This window comes from Lepisosteus platostomus, chromosome 13, assembly GCF_059453375.1.
Source record: "Lepisosteus platostomus isolate fLepPlt1 chromosome 13, fLepPlt1.hap1, whole genome shotgun sequence".
Classification (NCBI taxonomy): Eukaryota; Metazoa; Chordata; class Actinopteri; order Semionotiformes; family Lepisosteidae; genus Lepisosteus; species Lepisosteus platostomus.
The window spans coordinates 26186339-26206719 of NC_142623.1; the positions used below are offsets into that span (position 1 = coordinate 26186339).

A 20381-nucleotide genomic window follows, 5' to 3' on the forward strand; every position below is an offset into this window, starting at 1 on the left:
AGTATACCTTTGTTCATGCACATCATTATACAGTACAGTATCTCAATTTGTATTTCGATAAAAAAAATCGTTTGCCCAGCCACTACTGTTGTTATTGTTTTTATCCTGTAAAGCGTTTCCTTTTTCTGCGTTTTCCATTTCCTTTTTCTGATCACTCGCTTTCTGGATACACATCTCACCTGTCCTGTTCTTTGTTTTCCTGGTTTGCTGATTATGCCTGCTGCGGTCCACTCCTACCCTCACACCTAAAGAATACTATTTTAAATTTCTTGGCGCAGTTCATTAACCCTTGTATGTGCTGTCCGCGCCCAAAATGCAATTAAAAAAAAGTCAAAAACCGCGCTCAAAATGCAATTTAGAGCTTAATAAGATACACTCCACAGGCAAAATTAAAGACAAAATTAAAGACGATTAAAATCTGTAATCTTTCCACTAGTACTGTGAGTCATCGGACAGTTTCTGCTTTGTGTAAGGATGGTGAGAAAGCTGTGCTCAATGTATTTAAGGGACTTAAAAGTAAAAGGAGATGCTTCATATTGCTTGACTAATTTTAAAAACCAAGTTATAAATGCAGACGCTCCCTCGGTGCCGCGCCAGGTGTAAATATCAAAGTATACATTCTCAACAAGAATTGTACCCATCTGTCATGCAAATAAAACACCTTGAATTGAATTGAATTGAGGGAGAGAGGGGGGTAGTGGGACAGAGATACTGTAGACAGACTCAAGGCAAATAAGATACTTATGGGTACGCAGGCATTCACGACAGCAACATACGAAACGTTTGCACGTACTGTATAGTTAAGTTATTACTTGGTTTTCAAAGTGCAACGAAATACAATATTGTTGTTGCTGCTGTTCTGGTTGTTTTTATCCCGTAAAGCGTTTTGAGAAGCCACCTTTAAAGGCGATATATACTGTAAAACCGCTGATTCTTATGGAATGTGTTCCGCAGGAGATTCAAATTTTTATTTAGTTATTTTTTAATCGCGTATCTTAGGAAATCTCAGTATAACTTTGTTCATGAACAGTGGCATGTTACATTATCATTCGTTTTTTTAACAAGGCTCGCCAGCTAATGTGAATCGAAACCTGTCTTGCTAGCTTTTAAAGTTGTGCATGTATAAACTGTACTAGAGGGCATGCAAGTTACTCTGCCCCTTTCAGCTGCAGGGAGTCCCTCTGCTGCAACACACAGCAGACAGAACGGGAGACTATTGCCTTTCATATCTGTCACCAGTGAAGTAAAAGGGGTGTCTAAAGGGGTGATTTCAGACCACATTTTAGTTACTTTATTTTGTTTACTTTTAACATTTCTGTAATTTACAGTAGATGTCACAATAGAAGCCCGAAGCCTATTATACTCAGTCTAGCCTTGGATCCTCTGAGTCCCATGACTCAGTCTTGTCTGCTTTCTTAGAATAAAACCAGTTAAGTCTTGTGTACTATGCAATTTATATTTTCCGATTCCATGCATTCCCTTAATGTTTAGAGTTTACTATATTCTCCAGACTCAAACACATAAGTACTAATAGCTCTGTCCCTTTAGGAGACTCTTTGCAGTACTGTGTCCCACTACCCCCATGAATTCTTTAGGTTGGGTCTAATATTTTCCAGTAATATACAGAATGGGATACAAAATGCTGTCAGGCAGGTAACAGAAAAGAGAAAAATATAAATATTTCCATTTTACAGACGTTCACACATTTATAACATTTTGGCTCAATAAAAAGCTAACCCAATAATTAAATGTGATAAAGGATAGTTTGGATGTTTATACATTCATGTTAATCGTATTCTTGATTTATTTCAATAAGTGTTCATGTTTCATTTGCTAACTTAGAGCATATTGTGCAATGAAGAATAAAATAGCTGCATGACAAGTGACTTCCTTCTCTCAGTGGAAATTAAAAGGTAGCCTGATAAATTATAAGACAGTAAGAAAGGTTCCAATCAGGAGGAGACAATTCTTTCCATTTTTTTTGTTTGATTGCTGTTAGCAAACTGATCTGAGGATCTACTCCAGCTCTTTCTCTTTTTATCATACAGTAAATTTTATTTTCTTGCTTTCTGAAACACAATATAACAAAAAATAACCTCACAAACTCAAAGAAAAAATCCTTGCTCCCCCCCCCCCTCCCCTTGGCAGTACTTCCTCCCATGCTTTTAACTAAGGACATCTAAAATACTGTCAAACAGCTACAATGGTATCTCTGTACAAGGCTTTGACTGTGTCAATCACAGCACCTACCGTTCCCTTACCAGCAACAACATGGATTCTAACACTCAGACATTAAAAAAGTCAGGCCAAGAGAGAAAATACTGAGCTTTACAACATGCGGTACCAGTAACATTTTACCCACAGTAGACTCACCAACCAGATGTGTTTCAGTTTCTGTGATAAGCCTAGATTAATCGTATCCTCTCCTCTAGGAGGAGCACCAAGTGTAAACATGTAACGTCCCTATTAAAAATAATGGCAAAACAGAAGTTCACTCTTTCTAGAACATACCTTCCTATGGACACTCCTAAAATGTATAAAATAGTGTCCACAGCATCTCATAATAGAGGCAAATGGGGAACTACAAACTCATTTCATACAATGCCATCCATGAGGGGTTAAATACACCCTGAGAGAAATTAATTTCTGGATAATTCAACGGCTGTGATTTCTGGAATATGTATTATCCCAAATATTTTCAAAAGAAATTGAATCATTTCAATGAATCTGTGCCATTCAAGTACCTGCTCCAGACAGTAACCACTGCTAAGGGTTTATATGAAGCTTGCATTAAAAGACTTTAAAAAAATGTCATGTTCCCATAAAAAAGTCATGCCTTGGAGTATAGACCCCCAAAGGAATGCCATAGACTCAAACTGCAAAATAAACACATACAGAAAGAAAGTATTTGTATTGTAATTGCAAATCCTGGTATGAGTGATTGGTATGACTTTCCTCATTACAAATCTCTTATTAGAATTTAAATTTCTCTGTAACTCCAGGTCAGAACAGAGAAAATGTAACTGCCTTAAGGAGTTTACGATTATGAAAAATAGAAGGATAAGCATGATACGTATGTCTTCTGTCATTTTCTAAGTCATGTTACTGAGCACCAAATCTTATTGAGAATATGAATCCATTTAAGGTTTATACCATTAAAGTAAAGGTTTATTCCATGCTGAAAATGTTTGTACCAGACTTTTTTGAGGCCTGTTTAATTGTGTCTGAAGTCTGATGTTGTAAATTTTATTGTCAAAAAGATCCATGAAAATGTCACTACTAAAGTTAGCTGGTACTGTTGGTATTGTAAGTGGCAAGTAGAGCTCATATTTTAGATTTTGTGTAGTTGCTAGCGTTGAACTGTGTGTTGGATGCACATGAATTGAAGGAATGGGCAAACATAGCTGATGCGGATCCACAGAGCCAGCATATTAAGATGTTTATAATTAGAGGCAATTTGTTTAAATAACTAGGTATGGATACTGATGTGCAAGAGAGGTGGAAAGGCTGTTTCCTTAAGCCAGCACTATATAATGTTTTATTCTCAGTGAGATGCTGCCATTTCATAGTGGGTTTCTAACACTGTGTATAGTTCCATCCACACAGTGCCTTTACTTCCATCCATTTCTAATCTCTTTATCCAGTACAGAGGATTTGGAGCCTATCCCAGTAAGCGACGGACACAAGGCAGAATACACCCTGGACATAGCGCCAGTCCATCACAGGACAGACAGACACAAACACACACACACCAGGGCCAGTTTAAATCTAACCTCAGAACCTTTCTTTTCAGAAGACTTAGTGTCTGTATCTGCTTCATTTTCTAATTTTGGTAGCACCTCTAACTGCTTGTCTTTCTTATATTCATTTACTTTGTAATCTGTGGTCCTTTTATCTGTTTTTACATCTACTGTATTGCTTTGAGATGCCACCTTTAATGGTGATATATCAAATAAAGTTTTTTATTATTGTTATAAGGAAACATGATCAGATTTTCCCTGGTTCAGAAAAAAGGATCTAAAGTATACTAGTTTGTCACTCTTCTCATTCCCTTTGCTAAATGACTTTTCATACTAATCTGATCAATCTAACTGCCAGTTTTCTGTGCTTTCTCTATCCTGCTAGATTTGCAATTATTCTGAAAATTTTCATCTTGAAATAACTCATTTCTAAATACCTTTTTCACTGTTAACATCTTGCAGCAACTCTGCAACAAAATATACACTCTGACAGTTCATCCTGCTACCAACATTAAATAAAACAAATCTTAAGATTTCTATATTTATGTCTTTAGTTAGTGGTTTCATTAGTGACAAAGGCTAAACTTTCTTGGAAAAATGTCTTTTATGTGTTGCGGAAAAAACTGACTTGCTTTAACAAAATATGTTTACAAATCCTTTCACCTGGCATTTTCGTAGTTAGAAATTATGGAACGCTCTGTTAAAAGCAAGGGAGTTTTTATGTCCGTTGCAGTTCTTTTGCAACATGAATATAATTATATCGTTATTAATTTCTTGAGATACGCGATTCCATATTATATTCCCTTTTAATCAAATTCTAAAAGTATGCTTGTTGACTCCGGTATCGCGTTAGTTAAAGACTTCGATGCTTAAAATGTTTAGGGAGAAATGGAATACTGGTGTGTATGTTTTCTTTAAAGTACCGAGACCAGCCATATACTATATGTTTAAGTTCCAAAATTAATATCGTTTATGGACTTCACACGCGTTGCAGTATGCTCCTATTCTTTTTATGCTCAGGCACTAAGATCTCCCTTCTGCTTTGTGTAAGGATGGTATCAAAAGCAATCTTAAGTGGTGAGAAAGCTGTGCTCAATGTATTTAAGGGACTTAAAAGTAAAAGGAGATGCTTCATATTGCTTGACTAATTTTAAAAACTAAGTTATAAATGCAGACGCTCCCTCGGTGCGCTGCTCTGGTGCGCCGGCTCTTACACAGTGCCTGTCTGCCGTAAGCGTTACAATATACATACCCAACACTGCTTGTACCCATCTGTCATGCAAATAAAACACCTTGAATTGAATTGAATTGAGGGGAGAGGGGGGGAATACTAAAGCCAATACTGGCTCAATACCCTCAATGGGCTTTGACGTGCTAATGCGTTGGTTTAACAGTCCGGGTGTGGCAGGCTTCCAATGTCAACTCGACTCGATTGGAAGACAATGAACGTATTTTAGCCCTAAATGAATTAATAGCAAACATGGTTTACATAAAATACATTTTTCCAAGAAAGTTTATAATAATACGATCTATAGTTGAAATCTGAGCCTACTTTAAAAATAAAGGAAAAGCATTTTCAGAGAGCAATCACGCTGTGTTTATGTAGAAAAAGCAATCTAATTACCTATTCGCTTAAAACGCTATATAAAATAAAGTTTATTTAGAGATGAATGATCAGTGTCGCAGTTTAAATAATGGGAGTCAGGAAACTAACACACAGCGCCACTGGATTTAATAACGCAATAAAAACGCTATAAAATAATGTGACTAGGCACAGAAAAAGTTTACAGCACAGTACAATAATAAATGCTGACAATGACTTTAGAAGCATAAATTACCTCACTCTCAATTTAAACACAAGCTGTCTTTCTGTATGAACCTCTAAGCTGGTTCATACAGAAAATGTAGAAATGCATTAGCCTGATTATGATTAAAAAACACATAATTAAACACACGTTTGCGATTTAAATCAGAACACGATTTAAATCAATATAAATGTTTATATTGTAACGCATACTGTCCAGCCTCCATTTCTCTATAAAAATTTACTCTGTTGCACACACACACACAATAGAAGCAGGAACCGCTGTCAGAAGGGAAGATATGTTCAAAATATCGCAAATATCGATCATGTTGCGATATTTTGAAATATAAAAGTCAAATGATTGTCCATAATATCGCTATTCTATTTTTTCGAAGAAATGTTTGTTAAAAGAAAAGTCCAGCACCAGCTGGATTCGAACACACAACCTGCCAGTTGGTAGTCACCCACCTAGACCAGTCGGCTACAAGACAGCTCGCATGAACAGGCAGGCGAAACAGCCCTACAAAGCCCTGTCGCAGCACACGAATACCGTTATTAAATTCTTTAGATACGCGATTCCATATTATATTCCCTTTAAATCAAATTCTAAAAGTATGCTTGTTGACTCCGGTATCACGTTAGTTAAAGACTTCGAAGCTTACAATGTTTAGGGAGAAATGGAATACTGGTGTGTATTTTTTTCTTTAAAGTACCAAGACCAGCTACACTATATACTGTATGTTTATGTTCCAAAATTAATATCGTTTATGGCCTTCACACTCGTTACAGTATGCTCCTATTCTTTTTATGCTCAGCTACTAAGATTTCCCTTCAGTGGTAAAATTCAATATCTACAACGGGCACAGTAAAGACGTTTACTGTAAGTCTTTCTACGACTTTCTACGACAGACCAACGGACCACGAGTGCCCCTGTCGGTCAACCAATCACACCCCGCGTCATCTTACGTCATGATACACGACACCGCAGCCAATTACCTGCGGTACGTGTCTGTACCGCTCACTTTGAATGGCTGCTTACACAGTGCCTGTCTGCCGTAAGCGTTACAATATACATACCCAACACTGCTTGTACCCATCTGTCATGCAAATAAAACACCTTGAATTGAATTGAATTGAGGGGAGAGGGGGGGAATACTAAAGCCAATACTGGCTCAATACCCTCAATGGGCTTTGACGTGCTAATGCGTTGGTTTAACAGTCCGGGTGTGGCAGGCTTCCAATGTCAACTCGACTCGATTGGAAGACAATGAACGTATTTTAGCCCTAAATGAATTAATAGCAAACATGGTTTACATAAAATACATTTTTCCAAGAAAGTTTATAATAATACGATCTATAGTTGAAATCTGAGCCTACTTTAAAAATAAAGGAAAAGCATTTTCAGAGAGCAATCACGCTGTGTTTATGTAGAAAAAGCAATCTAATTACCTATTCGCTTAAAACGCTATATAAATTAAAGTTTATTTAGAGATGAATGATCAGTGTCGCAGTTTAAATAATGGGAGTCAGGAAACTAACACACAGCGCCACTGGATTTAATAACGCAATAAAAACGCTATAAAATAATGTGACTAGGCACAGAAAAAGTTTACAGCACAGTACAATAATAAATGCTGACAATGACTTTAGAAGCATAAATTACCTCACTCTCAATTTAAACACAAGCTGTCTTTCTGTATGAACCTCTAAGCTGGTTCATACAGAAAATGTAGAAATGCATTAGCCTGATTATGATTAAAAAACACATAATTAAACACGCGTTTGCGATTTAAATCAGAACACGATTTAAATCAATATAAATGTTTATATTGTAACGCATACTGTCCAGCCTCCATTTCTCTATAAAAATTTACTCTGTTGCACACACACACACAATAGAAGCAGGAACCGCTGTCAGAAGGGAAGATATGTTCAAAATATCGCAAATATCGATCATGTTGCGATATTTTGAAATATAAAAGTCAAATGATTGTCCATAATATCGCTATTCTATTTTTTCGAAGAAATGTTTGTTAAAAGAAAAGTCCAGCACCAGCTGGATTCGAACACACAACCTGCCAGTTGGTAGTCACCCACCTAGACCAGTCGGCTACAAGACAGCTCGCATGAACAGGCAGGCGAAACAGCCCTACAAAGCCCTGTCGCAGCACACGAATACCGTTATTAAATTCTTTAGATACGCGATTCCATATTATATTCCCTTTAAATCAAATTCTAAAAGTATGCTTGTTGACTCCGGTATCACGTTAGTTAAAGACTTCGAAGCTTACAATGTTTAGGGAGAAATGGAATACTGGTGTGTATTTTTTTCTTTAAAGTACCAAGACCAGCTACACTATATACTGTATGTTTATGTTCCAAAATTAATATCGTTTATGGCCTTCACACTCGTTACAGTATGCTCCTATTCTTTTTATGCTCAGCTACTAAGATTTCCCTTCAGTGGTAAAATTCAATATCTACAACGGGCACAGTAAAGACGTTTACTGTAAGTCTTTCTACGACTTTCTACGACAGACCAACGGACCACGAGTGCCCCTGTCGGTCAACCAATCACACCCCGCGTCATCTTACGTCATGATACACGACACCGCAGCCAATTACCTGCGGTACGTGTCTGTACCGCTCACTTTGAATGGCTGCATCTGTAGCATCCTGGTTTCGGCTATGCATCAGTTTCAACATCAAAGACTTCCAATGCAAGGGATCACAATGAACAATGAGTTCAAAACAAAAGTGATGGCTATAAATCAAGAGCATACTCACAAATCCTGAAATTCTTCAAGTGATTTCTGGGGCGTGAAAACATTTAGCAAACTAATAATCTGGGAGAGAAAAGAAAACCAGAATTAAACAAACTACAGAAAATTAATAAGACAAATTCCCTAGAAAAATATTTAAAAATTCAGTGCAATAGCACATTCTGAATTAATAATTGCTTACACTTATATACAGTAGCACTTTTCTTGACACTCCACTCAAAGCGCTTTACAGGTAATGGGGTCTCCCCTCCACCACCAATGTGCAGCACCACCTGGATGATGCGACGGCAGCCAAAGTGCGCCAGAACGCTCATCACACATCAGCTATCAGTGGGGAGGAGAACAGAGTAATGAAGCTAATTCATAGATGGGGATTATTAGGAAGCCATGATTGGTAAGGGCCAATGGGAAATTTGGCCAGGACGCCAGGGTTACACCCCTACTCTTTTCGAGAAGCGCCCTGGGATTTTTAATAACCACAGAGAGTCAGGACCTCGGTTTTACGTCTCATCCGAAGGACGGCACGTTTTACAGTATAGTGTCCCTGTAACTATACTGGGGCATTAGGACTCACTAACACCTCTTCCAGCAGCAACCTTAGTTTTTCCCAGGAGGTCTCCCATCCAGGTACTGAGCAGGCTCACACCTCCTCAGCAGCATAAAATTCTAAAAGAATAACTTTTGCAAGCAGGACAGTTCCTTTTGTTTGTAGATAAATTCATTACTCTTCTTTTTTATTAAGCCCTAAATAATGCATCATTCTCCACCCCTCCTTACGCTTAAGCAGAGATTTAGTCTACAGATAGCTGCACTTCAAGCATACTTTAATAAGGAATGCAATGAAATAAGTTCTAAAAACAGGACAAGAATAGAAGCATACCGATTTGAAGAAAGCCAAGAGAACCATGCAATCTACAGTACTTACATTTTTGTGATTGACACATTTCAATAAGACTAGCTCTCTGTAGGCCCTCTTGGCATGTGTCTGGTTCTGAAAAGGGCGGCTCAGCTTCTTCACAGCAACATGTATACCCAGCACCGTGTCATGCGCAGAACTGCATGAGGTAAGTGAGTAAAATGGCAGTTTCAAATCAAAATTCATGGAAAATGCACAGGGGCAAAGAGGCAGGGCCACACCTACCGCCAGCATCTTCTGAAAAGTTTCATTCCCCCTACCCATTACAATGTGGAAAAGGAATTTGTGGCCCTTTTATGTTTGAATTGTGCAATGGGATTCCCAGATCAACTCCGTCCTGGTTAACCTCGATATGTTCTATGAGACCATGTTCTTTCATAACAGTGAAAAAGAGAAATGCTATGTACATGGTTTAATCAGAGTGGAGCAAAACACATGTTGGGATACTTGACAACCAATCATCCATCTATTTTCTAACCGGTTCTTCCAATTCAATGTCGTGTGGGAGCCGAAGCCTTTCCCAGCATGCAATGGGCGCAGGGCAAGGTACACCCTGGACCGGACGCCAGTCAATCTCACACTTACACCAGGGCCAAATTTTACAAAAGCCATGTAAACTACTAGTATGTCTTTGGACTGTGGGAGGAAACCAGACCACCTGGAGGAAACCCACGCAAACACAGGGAAAACATACGAACTTGATGCAGATAGCACCCCAGGTCTGGAATTGAACCCATGGCCCCCGTGTTCCACAGTTTCCTTTCCCTTTGAAAATTAATTCACTTTTTGGCTACATGATTCACAGAAGCACTTACCAGACTATGCCCTGAGCCCCGGAGCCAATCGCCCTCAACTGTTGATAGCGCTTCAGCACTGTGAATGTCGAATCTCCAACCTGCACACTGTAGAACTGACTGTCCCCGTCACTCATGATGTAGTGTTTGATCTGAAGGCCCTCAGCTTCAATAAAACCTGTATTTAAAAAAGAAAAAGTAAATGCAAATCACGGCACGTTTCAGCAAACATGCCTCTTTGACTAAAAGGACTCTGAACTAAATGTATAAACTAAGATAATATTTCATAGCAGTGTTCCATTTCATCATGACGCCTGGGTTTTCATTTAGAAAAAAAAAACATTTCAGGGTGTCATGACAAGGAATTCTGAAACACTGCTTGGCACTTAAACTTTAAAGAAACATTTTCTACATTATCATGTGTCTGTTCATTCATTTTTTATTTGCAGTACAAACTGCAGTCATTGTTTCTGCCTAATTCCCTGCCTCAATATTATAATAATCAGTAAATACAGTATTATGATATTTCACAAATATTTCTTAAGCTAAATCAATGTCTCAGTAAAACACCACCTCTTCTAAAAAGATACCAACAGAGCTCATGCACAGGATAAGCAGGCTGGAGTGCAATTAATTTTATTTTTAGAATGATTTGACATTTACATACTACTTCTTTACTTTCTTACATGTCACGCTGTGAGGAGAATAATTTGACATTCCTTTTAAATTAATAACTGGTTGCATGGAAAAAGTATTCATATTCACAACTGGAACTAATGTGGAAGTAAACTGAAATCAGGAGACACATCTTTACACACAGGATTGTGGCACTATGGAATGGACTATGGAATGTGAAACCCAAAATTCTGAAATTAAATTGGATCAATTAACTACTACCAAAAGGGCTAGATGGGCCAAATGACTGCCTGTCATTTGTAACCTTTCTAATATTCTTAGAAATCATACAGTGCACTAAACATCACAAAAGTATATATTTTATGCCAAGTGTGCTCTCTACTGCATTACTGTTTGACTGAAAGTTGTCAAACAGTAGAATAAAAATGTATAATAAAGTACACAATCCTCTTTCAAACAAATAATTTTCAGCTGTCAAGATTTTTCTGAGTGTAACTTCCCAACCATTTCCCATTCTCATTTTCATGATTTCTCAAAATTACCAGACTCCTTCTGGTGTACAATTATCATTAGCAATCCTATGTGCTTCCTTATAAAGTGGGAGGTCTAGATACCATCATATTTTTAGAACATAATAGTCTTTGCAGTAGGTCCCACTATCTATTAAAGAGAAGGGGGAATCTCACTGTCAAAGATTCCACATCTACATAATTTTCCAGGAGAAACAAAAAGAAATGTTTAAAATAAATAATAATAATAATAATAATAATAATTATAAACTTTATTTTATATAGCGCCTTTAAAGGTGGCTTCTCAAAGCGCTTTACAGGATGACAATAACAATAAATAAGAAGACTACAACAATAAATAAGAAAATTTCACAAGACAGGACACAATTATAATTACAACAATACAACAATAACAATAGAGGAGACCGTGGAAGATGGTATTAAGAAGAGCAGAGGGGTGAAGAATGGAACCAGTTAAGTAAAGGCTTTTCTGAAAAGGAGGGTTTTGAGTCTGGATTTGAAGGAGTTTAGAGAAGGTGACTCTCTAATATCCTTGGGCAAGGAGTTCCAGAGCTTGGGGGCATAGCAGGAGAAGGCCCTGTCGCCCATACAATGTAGACGGGCTTGGGGGACAGTAAGGAGGGCAGAATTTGAAGAGCGGAGGTTGCGAGGTGGGGAGTAGGGCGATAAAAGTTCAGACAGGTATTGAGGTGCCAAGCCATGTAAAGCCTTGTAGGTGAGCATGAGGATTTTAAAGTCTACGCAGAATTTGACCGGAAAGTGAATTCATTCTTTAATAAATTTGTAGCATAACAGTCAGAGAATAGCTTTCTCATCTGCACAAATCAGTGACTTGTGGTAGTCTAAATAGTCAAATGATATAAAGAGATCTGTGAATTTTGAAATACAAGTAACAACTACAGTACTTTAAACAGCTCTTCATTGACACCAGATGGCACTGTGTCTGCAGCCAGAAACCTCACAAGTCTTAAGTTACAGTATGTTTCTATTTGAAGAGTATTGCTAATTTTATTCTATGTTTTCTTGCACATAACATATTTAAACCTATCTATACTGTATAATTTATATAGCCATTTACATATTCATTGAAAATGCACATTTTTGAAAATGCAAATGTTAATATAAATTAGTCCTAGTGTAATTGTAAGAGATTGACAATTACAAATTTGACACGTTTTCTTGATAGTCCCTCTATTAGGATTCTGCTTTTCTAGCAGCAGAAAAAGATATATATTACCACTACAGACAGTTTCAGCTACAATTGAAATATCCAGGCATGTTTTTTGTTTTTATGAGTTTTAGTTCCTTAGTCAAAATGTGCAAATGAAACAGTTCAATCAAAAGGTTGCACATTCATTCCGAAAAGCAAAGCCCACATCAATTAAAACAATCTGTGAATTGTGTGTAAAGTGAGATCAAATCAATGAGTACTTCAAAGGTGTGAAAAGAGCTTTATAAAGAACAATATGGAGTCAAAATCTAAAAGCAGTCCTGCTGTTTATGAAACAAGCAAGCCTCTCCAAAAGCCACGTTAGCAACACCTAAAAGCTTTCTTCCGAATGTACATTGTACCAGGCCCATATTCTGCAGCCAACAACAAACCTGTTTTTGAATCTGTTAATCTCATGCAACTTTTTGCTTTTGTGTTGTATTTCTTATGTGCAGTACTTGAAGGTTTATAAATTATAATTATTGAAAGTATATAGTAAAAATATTTGTACTGTCCAGCAGTACCACGTTTTGATGAAAAGCTCAACAAGATCATTAAATAAGAGACTAAAAATGCACATAGTCACAGTAATTAACTATTTTAGTGCAAAAAGTATATTACTCTTTAATATAGTATAGTCTAGTACTGAAGTCAACACATCTGTATGTTGTTTGCTAGAAACATTTAGACATCCCAGAATCCAATAGGCAATAAAACAGGGTAGAACTGTAGGGAGTCATCTTATACATACAGGAAGTTCTTGTTTCTCCACCCACAAGACTAATTTCTCTCAGATGGGCTGGTGTGAGCTGTAGCCTTCTCTGTCTGGTCTCTTGCTTACTGATCTCAAATGTTGCTAATGTCAAGCATCAATTCCCAGTGACTAGTGGTAAAGAATTCACCCACAGTACAATAATGCCTTCATGTGATCTGCTGTCCAATTACACTTTTCTTCTGTTCTTGTTTAGAAAGCATTGCTACCAGATGCATTTTCTCATCAGCACTAACACAATGAGTACAATTCAGGTGTCATTAATATAATCCTTCCCCCTCTAATGAAATCATATCTGTGCACATCATTCTACAGCTGACCTACATGATGGACAGTTATGTTCACAAATATTCAAGGAATAAAAATATTTGCCACACTACATATAGAAGTACTACTTTTGTTGGAAAAAAAACAAGATGTATGTGCAGTTTCGTGACTGAAGATACTAAAAGATATTTTGTTTGCACTTTATATCACATAACTTGATTGAAGAAGTATATGTGAACGGTTCAGGGAAATTAATGTACAAATTATGTACAAAAACAGTGGGTATAGAAAGTCACCACCCCCTTTCAAAATGTGTACCCTTTGTTGTATTACACAGAAAATAAAAACAAATTAAATTAGGCTTGTTCCATTTTTATTTACACACAGTAAGTCACATTAGCCAAGTGAAAATAAAACTATATAACATTATGAAAATTAATATTACAACAGTAAAACACCTTATTTGGATAAGTGAATACCTCCCTTACAATTGCATTTATAAACTTGCTTAGGTACTGTATAACCAATCACCTTATAGATCTCACAACAAACTGATTGACTCCCATCTGTGATCAACTGTGGTGATTTTGATTAGTTCAGAATAACAGCAGCTGTTTCTAGTGGATTCCACTGCTTGGAAGTGCATTTCAAAGGAAACAATACACTATGGGCGGAAACTTGCTTTCAAAAGTACTTCAAGACAAAGTTGTGGAAAGGCACAAGTCAGGAGATGGGTATAAAAAGATTTCAAAGGCTTTAAGTATTCCATGGAATACAGTCAAGACCATTATTAAGAAGTGGAAGGCGTATGGCACCACCCAGACCTTGCCTAGATCAGGCTGTCCCTCCAAACTGGATGACCAAGCAAGAACGAGACTGATCAGAAAGGCTACCAAGAAGCAACTTTAAACGAGCTACAGGTCTTTATGGCAAAGACTGGTCATCGTGTGCATGTGACAACAACATCACAAGCGCTCCACAAATCTGACCTTGTATGGGAGGGTGGAAGGAAAAAAGCCACTCCATAAAAAAAGCCACATCAAGTCTCATTTATGTTTTGCTTAAAAGCACCTCAAAGATTCTGTGGCCACGTGGCAAAAGGTGCTGTGGTCAAAATCAAACATTTTGACCGGAATGCCAAACGGTTTGTCTGCCGAAAACCCAATACATCTTACCATCGAAAGAACACCATTCCTAGAGTAAAGCACTGTGATGGCAGCATCCTGCTGTGGGTGTGTTTCTCTTCAGCTGGGACTGGGGCACTTGTCAGGATAGAAGGCAAATTCTTCAAGAAAACCTGCAGCCGTCAGCCAGGAAATTGAAAATGGGAAGATGGCTCACCTTTCAACATGACAATGAGCCAAAGCATACTGCCAATGCAACCGTACAGTGGCTGAAGGACAGGAAGGTGAATGTCCTTGAATGGCCTAGTCAGAGCCCCAACCTAAATCCCATCGAAAATCTTTGGAATGACTTGAAGAAGGCAGTCCATCAACGGTCAGCATGCAGTTTGACCGAGCTCGAACAATCCTGTAAGGAGGAATGGGCAAATATTCCTCCCTCTAGGTGTGCAAAGTTGGTAGAGATGTATCCAAACAGAGTCAAGGCTGTAATTCAAGCAAAAATCTTCCACCAAGTATTAACTCAGAGGGGTGTTCTCTTATCCAACCATTATTCTACTTTTTTTTCAGAAATTTTTCTTTCTTTTTTCACTTGGATTTTGCAAGGTACCATTTGTAAACAAAGCTGGAAAAAGTCTGATTTTATCGGTTTGCTTTTTGGGATTTAGGGCAACAAAAGGTGAACATTTTGAAAGGGGGTGTCGACTTTCTATACCCACTGTTGGGATTAGCCATAATTAGTGTTATGTAGCTTAAGGCACAGTATACAGCATATGATCTAACTAATCACTTTCAGAGAACTGTGCTACACAGGATTATAACCCATGTAAATTCACTGACCGTATTTAAGTTTGAAGGTTTTTTCTAGAACAGATATTGAATACAAAAATATAATGATCCGAAGGAGACAACCAAAGAAAAACCACCAGACCACAGGATATCATAAAAGTGAAAAATAAAGAGGAAGTTAACCTTATGATCACTGATTGATCTTATTTTGCTAAGACTTTTAAAAAAGTTTTGACGATTTGATTTTCACAACCCTAACGGTGAAAGGATAGAGGTGCAAACACTAAAAAAACATTAAATATGGCAACTGAATACTGATCAAATATTTTCAAAGGAACAACTAATAGGTTTGTTCCATGGCAAAATCGAGAAGAAAGAAAACAATGTTTCGGCTGGGCAAATCTGAAGAAGGCTCCATGGCCAAAACACTGTGTTTTCTTTCTTCTCTTTTCAGCATGGAATAAACCCATTACCTGTTCCTTTGCAGCCTACGCATGCTGACGCAGCTACCCACCTCAAATATTTTCAAATCCTACTTTGAAATTACTTTGCAATAAAACCTACAAGAAGCACATGGGGTAAAAAATCTTCATGGAAACAAGTGAACTATTGAATAAAACCTTTTTAAATTCCAGTAATGACCCAGAGTTATGGTAAGTTCTGAGAACTTGTGATCTAAATGGTGGTGTAGTTTTTATACCCTTTCACTGAAAGACCATCCAGAAGAATAATTTAAAACAAAAAAAAGTGAAAGAGAAAAGAGGAAATGTGTGCCTTATGTTTCTTACAATCAGAGTAACCATTTCCATCTGAGTTCCAGTTGTAGTACGTCACTCCCTAGGATGAAATATGATGCTACTGCCAATGAACTGTAGATCACCTCTCATTCTCCCAAACCCAGTGGTAAAACAAGCAACAACAAAAAAACAACAAGCTCAGAAAGCTAAACAAGAGCTTCTGACCCCACAAAATATGCCTCTGAATACTCTGAAAACCAGATATCCTCAATACTACTGTATTGTTCTTCAAACAAAATACTGAGTGACCTGCTTTGGCCTTTTAAATGCACAACTCTACTCACAGAAATATTTTATGGTGCAACCATAGAAAAAATCTTTAAGAGTAGACCCCACAAATTGAGGTTAAAGCATTTGTACTTCCTTAATAGACATATAACTCATCTTCCATAGATGAAGGATATGACTGTGTCTGTTATCTGTTCAGTAACAACTGACAGAAGAAGGATTTGTGCCTTTCAAACTGTATGAAGACATATTCGGGATCCCATGGAAGAGAGAGGAATATAAATAAAGAGGCTCAAAACCCACATGGCACAAACTCAGAGATCCAATCCGGGGTCACCAAACAGCACAAAGGGGTTGAAAAAAAATGCCAGCAACATTGTCTCCAAAATCTCTGCCAAAATGGCTCCACTCCACATATTAAAATCAAAAAGCCAATAGGATTTATGATGTTTATGATGCAGAACAACAAATTTAATTTTTAAGCTCCTTCAATGCGAAAAAAAACTGGAAAAATAAACTCTGAAAATATACCATAAACTGGAATCTCCATCTAGACATGACAGATGCCTTTGTCTTTTATTCGTGATTATTCTGCATTCATAGCAGAAAACTGAGATTCTTTGGCTTCTGCACAGAAACATTTAGATCAAATCTGACAGTGCAGTGTTCTGTTCTACCCTGCTATGCTGCAAACCATGCGCAAAAGACAATCTCATCTTTTTGATTCTCCAAGGTTTGTGCCAGAAATGCAATGAAACCTGGCTCTCAGAATCTGACTCAAAAGCTATTCTTGTACTTATGGTCTCTTCCAATTCACATTCTCCAGCCAATTTTTCTTTTCAATTTGTTCACTAGTATTTTCTACAGGGAATCATATGTAGGACACCAAATTAGTATTGTTTGTGGAGGTTAACTCTATTTTTCATGTCCACAATAATGCACATTAGCACTTTTGTTTCTGATGCCAAACTAGTTTTTTTCTGTTTGACTATACTGGAGGTCAGTGCAGCCTTTTTGTATAGCACTCAAATACATTCATTTTTCTTCATCTGTTTAAGTATTTGTTCAAGGCAGGCTGTAACATGTACAGTGCCTTCAGAAAGTATTCACCCCCCAATGATTATTTCTCGGTCTGCGTGTTGCAAAGTCAAATTAAAGCATGTTTAAATGGGATTTTTCCCCTCCTGTAGAAGTAATTCTCTATAATGTTAAAATGAAAAAAAGTATTTAGATGTCATATGAATTATATTAAAAATAAAAATCTGAAAATTACTTAATTGATAAGTATTCACCTGCTTTGTTTTAACAACCTAAATTGGGTGATACATTAACAAGGTACACCTGTGTTCAACTGCTTGATTGCACAATAAATAACACTGACTTTGTGAGGCCTCACAACTAAAACACCAGATCAATCCTGCTGTCATGAAGACCAAGGAGCTGCCCGTGGAACTTTGAGATGAAGTTTTTTTTAAGGAAAAAAGCTGGAGAAGGTTATAAAAAGATTGGCAAAGCTTTGAACACTTGTAGGAGCACCGTGAAGTCCACTGTAACAAAATGGAAAAACCATGGCACAACCCAGACACTACTAAAATCAGGCCGTCTTACCAAATTGAGCAACCGGACAAGAAAGGCAATTGTCAGAGAAGAGACCAATTGGCCAACTACAACACTGGCACAGTTGCAGAGCTCTTTGGCTGAAATGGGAGAAACTGTCCAGACATCATCAATCTCTTCAGCACTTCACAGATTCGGCCTCTTTGGGAGAGTGGCTAGAAGGAAGCCACTTCTGAGAAAGGCCAACACTAACTCATGCCTGGTCATGTGACAAAACCTGAAACCTTTTGTGGTCTGATGAGACTAAAGTTGAGCTCTTTGGCCTGAAAGCAAAGTGCTATGTTTGGGACAAACTAATTACAGCCCAACACCCAGGTAACACCATCCCTACCGTCCAGCATGGTGGTAGCAGCATCATGCTCTGGGGTTGCTTTTCAGCAGGAGGAACTGGAAAGCTTGTTACCATCAAGGGCAACATAGATGGAGCCAAGTATAGGCAAATCCTTGAGGAGAAGCTGTTTCAGTCAGCCAGAGATCTGCGTTTAGAGTGAAGGTTCATTTGCCAGCAGGACAATGACCCAAAGCAAATAGCAAAAACTATCAAGGTATGGCTTGAAAAAAAGAAGGTTGGTATTCTGGAATGGCCCAGCCAGAGCCCAGACTTGAATCCAACTGAAAATCTGTGGTATGAGCAGAAAATTGCTGTCCACTGACGCTCTCTGTCTAATTTGGCAGAATTGGAGCAAATTTGTATTGAAGAATGGGCAAAAATTCCACAATCTAAATGTGCAAAGCTCATATAGACATACCCAAGAAGACTCACGGCTATAATTGATGCTAAAGGACTATGTGCAAAGTATTGACTCGGGGGGGGGGATACTTTTGTAAATAAGAAATGTAAGTATTTCATTCTGGAGAAACTAATGTTCTTGAATAAAAAATATTTTTGATTCATAAATGTGTTGAATTTACTGTGTTATTGAAGGGAGAAAAAACTGTTTCAATGTGTTAAACTTTGGAGATGTAACAGGAACAAAATGCAAAAATATTCAACGGGGTGAATACTTTCTGAAGGCACTGTACCTAGCTGCTTATGTCTTTTAACCAATGGCTGATCTGTTTAATGTTAGGTATGCCCAGATCCAAAGTGGGAATTGCCTTTCATTGCTGATTACTGTATATCTGTTCTGTGACAGTTTACAGTCTTATCAACATAGCTGTAAGTATGCATAATACTTATAGCTGTAACATAGCATAATTTACTTGTTTAAAAGTGCCAAAAGTTTAGAATTTTTAGATTGTAAGACAATTATATAGTGATAATAACACCAGTATAAAGTTCTGCTTGTCATTAATTATCTATTTTTTATTTGCACTGTGTAGCCTAAGTAGTGCATAAACTTTTTGAATGTCCTTAACATATTAGTTGATGACTTTAATCACACTTTTAATTTAGTGCTAGACACTTGCTCTTCCCTCCAAAAGCTTTTTGAAAATAAAATTAATTTAAAGACCTTGAGAGTATTAGAAATGATCTTTTAATATACAAGGCAAGGCAGCTTTCACATCAGCATACTGAATGTCCAAGAACTCCATGATTAAGTGTCTATATTCTACTGAAGAAACTACAGACAACAATAATGTCAGACTCTCCCATTCTGCAATGCCAACAAAATCTTTAAAAACAGCCTTTCACATTTCTATAAATCTGAAGCTTGCACTGACTTCAAATAAGATCTGCTAAAATATGATTAAAGAATTCCTGAAAACCCTACAATTACCCCCCCCCCCCCCTTGACTGCTGAACAGGTGAGGCCTTTAGATGCTCTTCTAACTCAGCAGATGTTGAAGGCGGTTGCTCTATCTCCCAGCCTTGATGAGCTACTGCTAACAGGGTGTGGTCAGGCTGGCTCTTTAATGTTAAGCTCCATACATTCCCCACTGAAAACTGGCTCTTTTCATAAAGATTAAGTTGCCATCAATTTCCCTTTGTCTTAAATAAAGGTGACAAACATGTATTTATTTATTTTTTTTTTATGAGAGAGTAGAAACATATGCCACCTATTACATTACTGTTAGACTGGCTCTCTGAAAGGTCGGTTTGCTTCTGATAAAGTGTCTTTCCCAAATTACAGACCAAGCCACACAACAAGCAGGTCAGAACTTTCTTTAAATGAAGAAAAGGCATTTGACAAAATATAATTTTCCTTCCTTTGGACGGTTCATGAAGATTTTTGTTTCAGTCTATTCATTTATTCATATCCACTGTACAATACTCACACAGTATGCATTGATCAGATAATATTGTTAACACTTACTGTAGAACATAAACTAGACAGGCATTTCCACGGTTGCCTCTGTTGTTTGAGCTCTCATTAGAAGTGCAGGCGATTATACGTGTCTTTAAATCTCATAAATCTCACACTTCTTTTCTTTC

General features: G+C 37.5%; 1 protein-coding gene across 3 annotated transcripts in view; it reads right to left on the reverse strand.

Annotated features, from left to right (window-relative positions):
* mapk9 (mitogen-activated protein kinase 9) overlaps window positions 1-20381 on the reverse strand; it is a 53356-nt gene that overhangs the window by 24343 nt on the left and 8632 nt on the right. For all 3 annotated transcript variants that reach the window (XM_088603853.1, XM_088603854.1, XM_088603852.1), the window contains exons 2-4: window positions 10059-10215; window positions 9253-9382; window positions 8332-8390 (exon numbers count right to left, since the gene is read on the reverse strand). In XM_088603853.1, coding sequence (XP_088459979.1) covers window positions 8332-8390; window positions 9253-9382; window positions 10059-10174 — 305 coding nt within the window. In that variant the 5' untranslated portion in view covers window positions 10175-10215. The remainder of the gene's footprint in view (window positions 1-8331; window positions 8391-9252; window positions 9383-10058; window positions 10216-20381) is intronic.